The sequence below is a fragment of the Lupinus angustifolius genome, chromosome LG19, assembly GCF_001865875.1.
Source record: "Lupinus angustifolius cultivar Tanjil chromosome LG19, LupAngTanjil_v1.0, whole genome shotgun sequence".
Lineage (NCBI taxonomy): Eukaryota > Viridiplantae > Streptophyta > Magnoliopsida > Fabales > Fabaceae > Lupinus > Lupinus angustifolius.
In genome coordinates, this window is record NC_032027.1 from 6,754,467 (window position 1) to 6,766,081 (window position 11,615).

The following is an 11,615-nucleotide window of genomic DNA, read 5'->3' on the forward strand; positions in this document are numbered from 1 at the left end:
TTTTGGAAAATACAAAGTGCTGCAATCTACTACACCATGTGTATCATGTTAGAAGATATTTAAATTGATAGAGAATTATCATATCTATGATTTAGTTAGTCTCACTTTATTTGAATTTATCTATAGTTTATCTTTATTTGTTAGTTATTATTTGAGTTTATCATCTTATCATTTATAATAGCTTCTGCTTATATAATAAATTGTTTGGGACTAACTCATTGAATTTGATCAATCTTTCTATCCTCTCTAACTTGTTCGGTCACTATTCCGTTGTCAAGATGTTGAAAATTTGAAACCCTTATGTTGCAATGTATCATAACTCAATCATTGGGGGGAAACAGACACAGGAACCATATTTAAATCTACAAGAATTTCAAGTCACTTTCATAATTGTAGTTCCTTGTGTACAACATGTTATGAAAAGGTATAAATTTTTCAGTAACAAAATTCATATTAAAAGTTCCATTCTACCTTCCTATACCCCACAGAATCCTCTTTGTAGACAAAGCATATGTACATCAAATCATTCAGTTAATCGACTGGTTGTCTAAGATGATCATTTTGTAGTTACTTGATCAAAACCAAAAGTTTAACATTGCCTGTTCATAGAAATTTACTATCATCAGTTCTTATTTCAAATGTCAGAAAGGAGCATAAACAATCCAATATTTCGAAGAAAAAACAGTCCTAACATATCGGACCCACTGATCATCGCATTTAAACTAAATACCAAATGATAACTAGTGCCAATAGGAGGAAGATTCAATGATTCATGCAGGAAATAAAAAATTGCTTCTCTAAAAAGACAAGGAAAAAAGTACAAGGGTGGAATTTTACCTCTTGGAGAGGACCCAAAGGCACATTATCTTTCGGGGCTGATTTTTTGGTGTTCCAGCTCTTCATCTCTGACAGTACTAATGTGATTTGACTTTGTATGGTCTTTAACAGCCTCAATAGCTCTTCGCCATCGCTTCCGTGAATAATCTCTTGCCTTCTACTAATTCTCTCCTTTTCCAGCCGCTCAATTCTCTGATTCAGCGATTGAAACTCAGCTTGAGCATTGGAATCCATATCCATCTCATGTTTTTTCTGACCAGTTATAGCCATCATATCATTAAGGATAGGTTTTTTTATTTCACTTGGTACTCTAAAGATGCCATTTCGCTTTTCAGCGTCATGTTTAACATGCGATGCTACCATTCCCTCAGACAAAGAGTTTTGTTTTCTTAATCTGTTCCCTACTTCAGAATACCATTTCACAAGCCTTTTTCTCACATTTTCACTTACTTTATGTTTTTCGCTAGTTTGCGGGACTTCAAATACATCATGCTCATTAGGCGAGCAATGCGGACTAGCAAGTTCTTTTCTATGTGGTGTATCTTCACCAAGATTTACTTTATCTAAATTAGTAGAGGAAAATCTGTCTATTTGGTCATAGGTTATCTTAGTGCTAGCTTGTGGAAATATTGAACATGATCTCACTTTCACTTTTTCGTCAAACCATTTCATTTGTTCCCAGTATGAATCAATGGTTCCACATGCAAATTCCACTGACTTTCTTCTCCAATCCAACCTTGGTGGACTAGGACTAACTTCCTTCTTATTGCTATCATCAACTACCTTAGAAGTTACATCTGAAACTGGAATCGGAAATGGAGTAGTTGATCCGTCCTCATTTCTATCGACTCGTAAGAAATTTGTGAATTGAAGAGGGGGCAACGAATGCAGCCTTCTTACAGTTCTACTTTGACCATTTTCTCCATCTTGTTGATCACTTCTATTCAACAACAGATAATCCGGGAATTCAAACTCACTGGCATTGAGGTCACACCCCAACCGCAGAAGTTTGCGTTTATAAGCTTGTACTTGATACTCAAGCGATGCAATTTCCATTTCCTTCTGATACATAAGCTCTTCAAAGATTTCAAGGGTGGCCTCGGCATGGTCCATCTTCTCTTCTGCCATTATTTTATAGTGACTCGCTTCCATCTTCACCGCAGCCTTCTCTCCTTGCAGACGCAGTATCATGTCCAATGCTTCACTGGCTGCTGACGCCGAGGCTTCTCTTTCCTGATCCAATTCAATGCACAGCTTTTGCAGAAGTTGTTGTTGGGCATGAATTGTCTCCTTCATGGCTGCTACATCACCTTGAATTTCAGCCATCACAGAACAAGTGCTGGTTCCTGCTATGCTATGACTATACTTGACTAAATGTTGAATTGAAGTAATAACTAACTGCTGAACACATAACATAGAAATTTTATATCAGGTTTCAAATTGCAATATTTTGTTTTTCTATAGTGTAAATAATGGAATGTAATACAAACAATAGAATGTAACATTTGCTCCATTCTTTAGTGTAAATGATGGAATGATATATATTGGAACTAGTGTTTCAAATTGCAGACTGTATTATATGATGCGGCCACAATATTGCAGTTGTGGTGACCACCTCAACCACATCACACCGCAATTATGATGTGATACCAAATCACAATGATGCGACCGCAAGAGGCAGCAACGCAATCACATTGGACCGCATTTGGGTCGTATCTGGTCGCAACGCAACCACATCGAGCCGTATTAGACAGCATTGATATCAGAAAAAAAATTTAGTCACAAAATAACTCAAGCTGCATCCGCATCGCAACAGCCGCAATGACCATAATCGCAATAACCACAATTTAAAATATTGATTGAAACCATTTTATCTTGTTCCACTCAACAATACCCTACTTTTTATTCCCCTCCAACAAAGAGGTATGTGATGGTATGGATTTTTATTTTACTAATCCTTATCATCCCAACAATGGAGAAGTACTCTTCAATTTCATCATACATAAACTATGCCAGCAATGATACATAACATATATTCCAATTCATATGAGGGTCAAGTCAAAAATTTAGTTTGGGGGAGCTAGACCGTACCAAGCCTAAATAAAATTTAGAATTTTTAAGTATGGCCAAACCAACATAAAGGAATACATGAAATTTGGAAAAACATAAAGAAACCCCCTCATGATTTAAGGGTATGTGAAAAGAAAGGGAGGGTTTGAGAGCTAACTCACAAATATATTTTATGGCTTTGAAGTCATTTTCTTTCCTCTATTGTCCTTCAATAACCAACTCACAAATAGACCTTATAGAATTTTAGTCATCCTTAAGTATCCAAAGAAAGCTGCAAAGTATAAATTCCACTGTTCTCAAATAAAATATTAAATGAACATGTTGTCAGTAAGGCATGTGAACATAGTAAATAACTAAATACACAAAACCCATGAAAATGACTTTGAGACTCTAGTCCATGGGTTTTATCTATTAAATGAATGTTAATCCAATTCTAAGAGACCAAACAAAAACTATAGATAAAACAAATTAGACAAATTTAGAGACAATATTTCATGGATGGAGCATTAAGGCGTTCTTCGATCTATAAAGTATACTCCACCCAATGGTCTAAGGCTTGCTTATTGAGAAACATAGAGCATTGAAAAAATGCTTAATTGCAAAATTTCCATTATATCAATCAGAAAAATCAAAATGGCTTTTCACACCAACAAAAGTAATCCATTATGATTACAAGCACATATATAATCCCTAAATAAGAAAAATCCAATGAGAGAAAATAACTGCTTACCACTACAAATCTGAACAAAATCCAACTCAGAAATCTATTTGCCTTAAAGCTGGAAAAAATGTAGATGTAGCTTACCACAAAAATTGGCTTTTGGGCTGAAAGAAAATATGAGAAAATAAATAAGAAAATGATGGTTTCATTCACACATGCGAATGAAAAATACTAACCAAGTAAAGATGAGCGCGTTTTATTAAAAAAGGAAAAATATTAACGAAATTAATTTTCATGCACTACAAAGATTCTTACAGGTCAAATGTAATAATTTTATTCAAGTCAAGACAGTTGTTGAACACTGTATACAACGTTTGTGTCTAAATATTATTTCTAAATACAAAGGAAAGAGGTAAAGTAAGAAAAAATATAGGGTAAATGATTAAAAAACACAAGATCAAAATTATTATGTCATTCTGGTAGCTGACTTCATTTAGTTTGGTTAAATGAGATAAATTTGTGAAAAAATGTAGATAATAATATAAATTTTATATACATTTATTGCATTACCCAGTTTAATCATTCTTGACTCATCAATTACATCCAAAACAGATTCAACAAACATGAAGTTAGTGTAACGGATATCAGATTCTTGTTAGAAAAACCCTTTAACAATATTGTAATAAAAAAGTTTATGAAAAACTTACCTAAATGATACTCACAGTGTTTAATTTGCGGTCGTGATTGTATTAACGACGGTTGTAGTTACTGTGATTGCGGTTGTTGCTGTATGAATTATTTTGTGATTAAAAAACTACTTTTAAATTTGGTGTGATACGATGCGGTTGCGTTGCGGCCCGATATGGTTACGTAGCAGCCACATAAATGTGATTTGGAATCACATTAAATCACTGGATACTCATATTGCATTGATGATAACTATGACTGGTATTTGTGAACAGTTTGATGTGTGTTCAAGGTCAATGAATTAACAAAGAAAAAAAACAAGAGGGAACTTTGTTCTGTGTTGGCTAATGAAAATGAATAGCACCCAGATACAAAAGTAGAACAAAGAGACAGTGGATTTTGGTTTCCAGATACAGCACTGTTATTAACGTCTGATTTGATAATGAGTCATGAGTTGAACCTTTAAGTTACTTGTTGCATTGATTCGATAATGAGTCACTAGTTGAACTCTTAAGTTACTTGTTGCATTGTATCTAAATTTAAAATTCATAATATTATATGATAGTTTCATGTATTAAATTTAAAAACTTTATTATTATAGAAGTGTTCTATTAAATAAGAAGATTTTAATACAATAAAAATAAGTTAAAAATATTACCAAACAAGTTTTTAAGCTTTAATTGCAACAAACTAAATAAATAAATAGATTTAAAACTCAATTCAAAAATAGATTTTGTTATAAAATAAGCAAACAAATACAACTACAGCATTGAGGAACATATAACAAATGAATTGAAGGCATCATATTTTTTCTCCATGGAGACAACGTCATTTTTGGTTTTTATATTAAAAAAGATTGAACTAATGAGTCATAAGATATCAATTTTATGTTTAAATCGATTATTTGGAATTATTCATTTGATGTGTGAGTGCTTAGATGAGCAACTCAAATCATTAGGTATTCCGTTCCGAGCTATCTGAATTGAACTTAATAATTTTGAGTTAATGACCAAACAAATTTGTTATTCCTTGTCAATTTATTATGTTCTTTTATTGCATTAATACTAATAAGGTTAAAAATCTATTTTGCTTCCTCGTATATAACAATTTTATTTTGATTCAAAAGAATTTACAAACTCAAAATTCAAAGATATAAGAAATGGGTCAATTATCTTTTTTAGTCTTTTTGAAAATAATTGTTTTAATTCATATTCATGATATTTAAGTACTAATTTGAAATTTTACTTATATTTTAATTCATACTAATAATAATATCAAGTAACATTGGTGGATAGATGCATGTATTATAAGATGTTCAAATATTTTATTTTGTTATTAATTAGGTAATAGGTGGGCTATATTAATTAAATTTCCCTATGTTTTAACTTATATTGTTGAATTCGTGAACATTAGGAAGAAAAAAGTTGAACCTGTATGTTAATGGCGAGTTTATTTGATGAATAAAATAATGTGATAAAAATTAGCATATTTATGATTATATATTTTGAAATTCAGGCTATGACTTTTCTTCATGTAAATCATATTATATATACGATTGTGTGCCTTTCACTATAGAGCATAAAATCTATATAATGACATTGTAAAGATTTATACACAATTAATGTATCATCCACCATTCATTTGTATTGCTTTTATTTAAAAGTCAATAATGATAAAAAATGAATGATAGATGATTCAGTGACAGTGAAAAAACTCTTACATTATAAGTATATATCATTTTCTCTTCACTTTAACTCTTGTATGAATTAAAGTTTCCTCCTTTTAACACTTTTGGGGTTTAGAAAAAAGAAAAGAAAATTGATAAAGAAAAAATATAAGAGAAGAAAGTGGGTAGAAAATGTGGTGGTTTTTTAGTTGTTCGGTATGATAGAAAATGGAAAGAAAGTGAAGAGAAAATAATATAATTATTATTAATAATGACATTTTTTGTACTATCAAGAGTATCTCATCATCCAATGAGTAAAGAACTAATCAATTTCGCGGAGTGTGACTATCCCTCTGAATAAGTGTCTATCCCAGGAATCGAACCATTGATCTTTTGGTCTTTATGTGGATCTAGTGGAACTTTACATCATTAAACTAACGTCTTGTTGTTTATTAATAATGACATTGACATGCATATATTAGTTTATTTTCTTTGGAATTTTAGGAAATTATCGACATTTATAAGTGTGGCTAATACAAAAGACGAATTTTTTTAATGTTTAGGGAGTTAGCGACGATAAAATTTATCACTAATTTTCTCGGACAAGGATATGTTGTTGCAAAGTATATCCCAAACCAATGAAAATATGTCATGTCAATTAAAAAAATTAAACATTCATTCTTGTTTATATTTTTCTTTCATCGTCATTTGTTTGGGATATGGTTTGTGATAGTTGATCCCAGTCCATTTTCCTTGTTTTCCTCCCAATATTGGAGAGAAAACATAATGGCATGGGTTCAACCATTTTTTCTTTACTTCTTTCTTTTCAATGCAACCAAACAATGGAAATAATTATTTTCTTTCATTTTTCATTTTTCTCACTTTCTTTATTTCCTTTTCCACCCAACCAAACATAGCCTAAATGCTTAATTGGTTGACAATGAGTACCGCATTTGGGGAAACCCGCATATAATACCCCTAATGTGTTGCATTTGAGTCTTTATTTTTGGACTTGAGGGTATTTAGACTAGCAGATACTCATACTTGTTATTCCTTCATATATATATATATCAATCAACATATTTGTAATATCATGTTTATCATAACTACAATGTATATTCTTAACCCATAATTATAATATCATGTTATCTATAAATGTGATTGTTATATTGTTAAACAATGATATTTTATTGTTAGTTCATATGTGCGATGCAATGTTATATTAATTAAAGAGTTCTTCCTACATAATTTTCTTCACAATGTTGAAGTAACTTTGTTTGATTAAAATGAGTTGGCTTTCATGGTGAATTTAAATTATGTTTATTATTTTTTGAATATCTAAAATAACATACAGGATTATAAGAAATAAAAGTACAATTGCATAAATTACTCACAATTATTTTTAATTATTTCTAAATTTTTGGCCAACCCGCGGGTTTATTGGGTAGCCACGGACCCGCGAGTAGCAGACCTAGAAGATATCTTCATGGGTCTGGTTGGATTCTAGTTCAAAATTGAAGCAACGAGGTGGTCTAGTAGTACATTACACGAACCTTAGGTTGTGTTTGGTCTGGTGAAAATGGGAGGAATGAAGATGGATGGAAGAAAAAAAAACTTTTCTATTGTTTGGCTGCAAGAGAAAATAGGAGGAGAAGAAAAAATGTGTGGGACCTATGTTAAAATGTTTTCTTCTCAAATGGAGAATGCAGATCAGCTGCCCTGACCTTGTACCTAACTATGTCTTAATCCAATGAATTTTTTACACAATAAAAAAATTGAGTAGTGGAAAACATATATGTTAATTTTTATTATATGTCAAAATTATTACAATGAAATAAGGTTAGGGACATGCTTTTAGGATAGATGATCTTCATTCTCAAACGGGAAGGAAAACACATGGAAAAAATTACTTTGATAAAATGACTACAATACTCTTATTTTATCTCTAAATCCTCAATTTACTTATATTCTCTTCTAAAACTCACTTTCTCATTTTATCCCTCCTCAAATGAATTTGTCACTACAAAAAATAAAATAGAGCTTTATAATTCCAATTTAGTTTTTTCATTTTCTAATTTCAATCAAAGAATGTACTTTTTTTCCAATGGTTCTAATTCATGCAACCCCATTTAGTTTTTTTATCTTATATATTATTTTGTATTCATTTCCTATAAAAGTCATTCTTTTATGTGGTAGAATATGAATGTTTTGCACAATAAAAAAATGCATTTCTTTTTATTTTATTTTCAGTCTTAATTATTTTTTGGAGAACTTGTTGGGTAATATATTTTTATTATTCTTTTTAAAAGTGTTTTTATTTAATTTTTATTTTTATTACACACGTGATATAGAAATCAATATGTCTTGATTTTTTCTACTTAATATTTTGTCTATAAAAGTGTTTGTTTGGTATCTATACTTTTTAGGGTTAGTTTGGTCAAAAGAGTATGGATCTCCTATGTTTTAAACATGCTAAAAACAAAATAGTAACAACAACAATATTGTAAATGTGACATTTCTTATTTGGGGTGTTTATGTAATTTCACAAGTATACTTTTTTTCCTTTCACTTTTTGGATAATCAAATAAGAGGAGAGAAAAATTATAACTTTTTGTCATTCCCTTTTCTTTTAAACCAAACAAAATTTTCACATCACCTTCTACTTCTTTTCAATCCTTAAACTTTCTTTCCTTCCATTTTTCTTTATGAACTAAAGAGAGTGTACAAATAGATATAGTATTAGAGCATAAATCTAAATTTTATGAATTTCTATAATATCTAAGTCAATTTTGTATGAATCCTAATTGATTAAATTGGGAGTTTGAATTGTTGATAGCATACTATAACTTATTGTAAGGAATTTTGGGTCACACATGTAATGTTTAAATGTGTTTAGAGTCATTATCTTATGTAACCAAATTAAAGTGATATAATTCAAGTAATATATATGGCTATAGACATAATTGTCATGAAAATTATTGTGTAGATACTTAAAGTCTTATTTCTATTTTATGATGGGCAAAATTGAAATAAGAAAATCAAGTAGCATCATCTTGCATGGAAGGGTATGCAAGTCCTTATAAATAAAGGGTTATGGTCCCCAATTGTAGACACCACATTACAACAACAAAATCAACTCTATTCTCTTCATCCCATTGGAAGAGGAACTAAAGAGTAAGGGTGGTCTACAATTGGAAGGCCAAAGAACCTACATATTCTATTATGAACATGCACTTGCATACATGGACAAAAGGCTTGGAGTTGGTGGATACATGATGAAAGATGATATAAAGTTTATTTACCATATTCTATATGAATACATTAAGGTACGTTTCCGCTCTAGTTTTATCTATATTCTTCTTAATGATTTGATATGAATGATCTTGGCTATATATGATGATAGTTTACGGATACATGACGAAGAATGACATATAGTTCATTTACCATATTCTCTATGAATATATTAAGGTACGCTTCCGCTCTAGTTTTCGATGAGTTGACATGAAAGATTTTGGCTATATATGATGATAGTGTTTATCATCTTTAGTATGTATTATGTATCTTTAAGTCTATAAAGTCTTCCATCATTAATTAAAGTCTATCTATTAAAGATTTTTCCTACAAGTGGTATCATAGCCACTTTCATGTCATATCATTGAAAAATAAGGTTATCATGCAATCATATTTTGAGAATATAGTTGAATTGTTTTTATAGAAATTCATTGTTTTATAAAGATGTCATGTTAAGATTAAACATGTTTTAGTTATTTGTTAGAATCTTTATATTGTATCATGAAAATATGTTCTATTTGGTTGATTTAGTATGTTTTCATAAGAACATGAACTTTGATTTTGATTCAAGTTGACACAAGAGATTGTTGATCGCTATGATAGACAATTCCATTAAACTAAACTATTTGTTATGTGCATTCTTAAAGTATGAATAACATTAGGAATATTTTTATTCAATTGATTTGCTTCTAAATTCATGAACATAAATAGTATGGATTTAGTTTTGAATGATGATAATGAACTTAGAGAGAAAATTCATTTTAAATTTGCAATACATACATATGGTGCTTTGAAATAAAATCCCCAATTTCACTGCATAGAATTTGCAATGTCTAAATTCATCATAGTTGTCAATCGTGTATATTGTTTGTCCATGGTCGTATTAGTTTGGGATTTTGTTAAAACGTGTTCTGTGTTTGCTAAGTTTTGTAATCTGTTGTGATAAACGTTTGGATACGTTTAAGAGAACTTTTGTTGCCAAAAGTTACGAACGTTGCAATTGGTTGCATTGGTTACGTTGAAGCGTTTTCATAACTCGAGTCGTGTGTTCTACACTGTTCAGACTTCAGATGCCTTTTTTCGGAATTTAGCGTTCCCAAAATGTTAAGTAAATTTTAAGTTGCCAAACTACACAACAGGAGTCAATGGCAAACTACACAACAGGAGCCAAACTACAATGTCAAACCGGAGTTCGATACGGCCATGTGGCATATTTGCATGGCTTTGTTATTTTTACCTGTTGCATTTTATTACTTGAATCAATGTTCTAAAAATAATAATGAAAGGGCATGCCAGGTATTCGAACAGAGGGAGATGTGGATTAGAAGAGATCCTATCACTAGGCTGCTACCTTAGTGCTTCCATTTCACTCCAGAAGATTTTTATATAATCTAAAACAAATAATATTTTGTATTATTTTGGTTAAGTGTTCAATCAAATTTTGGATATCTTTTGATTACAACATTGTTTGATATTTTGTGTGAACTTACAAAAATAAGAAGCTACTAAAGTGACAGCATAATTGTTTATAATAAATGTTAAAAGTTAGTGTATATTTATCCTTACGAATATTAATCGACCCAAATGAAGATTATTATTTGACCGGATTATATATACACATGTGATGGTAAACATGTGATAATTATAAAGTTACATTTATGAATGATAAATCGGTCCAAAGAACATTTTATTATTTGACATGCATTATTATCAATGATTGACCATTACAATAAGACTATCATTAATTGACAATTGATATGGAATATCAAGCCAATTGTATGTTTGTATTTTATGCGAATAGTAATCAGCCCAAAGGAAAATTATTATTTGCACAAAATTATAAATATACTTGTGATAATAAATATGTGATAATCATATGGTTTTCCATGTGAATAGTAAGTCGGTCCAAAGAAAGACTTATTGTTTGACATGACTGATTACCAATATTTTATTATTACATTGAGTGTACCAATTATAAGTTAATATTTTTGTCCAAAGACTGAATATTGTTGTTGTGCTAGGTAACTCGTGATGTGTGACATCAATATTTGTATTTAAGGGTTAAAGTTAATTGTGAGTTTAATTGTAAGAATGATTGTAATTTGTTTTGTTCTTTGTTCTATTGATTTCTATGCTTTTATAACATGTGCAATATATATTTTAGAGTCTTCCTAAATTGCACTACCTTTAAGAATTAATGAGAGAACATTGTGTTTGTTCTTGAATATATGGATCTAGACCTTGCACTTTAGAAATGAACAACTCATTAATTTTAAGGAAGTTCTATTAAGGATAAAGGGAACTATAAGGAATGAGAATGTTATGTTAGGTATCAGTGGCTAAAATACACCTAGAGGGGGGGGGGGGTTGAATAGGGGTCGCGGTTCCCCTTTACCCCTATTT

General features: G+C 30.5%; 1 protein-coding gene across 2 annotated transcripts; it reads right to left on the reverse strand.

Moving 5' to 3' along the window:
• Nucleotides 317-3,763, reverse strand: LOC109334290. 2 transcript variants are annotated; one of them, XM_019569982.1, is made up of 3 exons: nt 3,638-3,763; nt 838-2,238; nt 317-599 (listed from the first exon to the last, which is right to left on the reverse strand). In XM_019569982.1, exons 2-3 carry the CDS (start codon nt 2,161-2,163, stop codon nt 576-578), a joined length of 1,350 nt encoding a protein of 449 aa, XP_019425527.1. In that variant the 5' UTR covers nt 2,164-2,238; nt 3,638-3,763; the 3' UTR covers nt 317-575. The 2 variants fall into 2 exon arrangements, with proteins under 2 accessions (XP_019425527.1, XP_019425526.1); XM_019569981.1 differs by lacking the exon at nt 3,638-3,763 and having other exon boundaries at nt 838-2,286.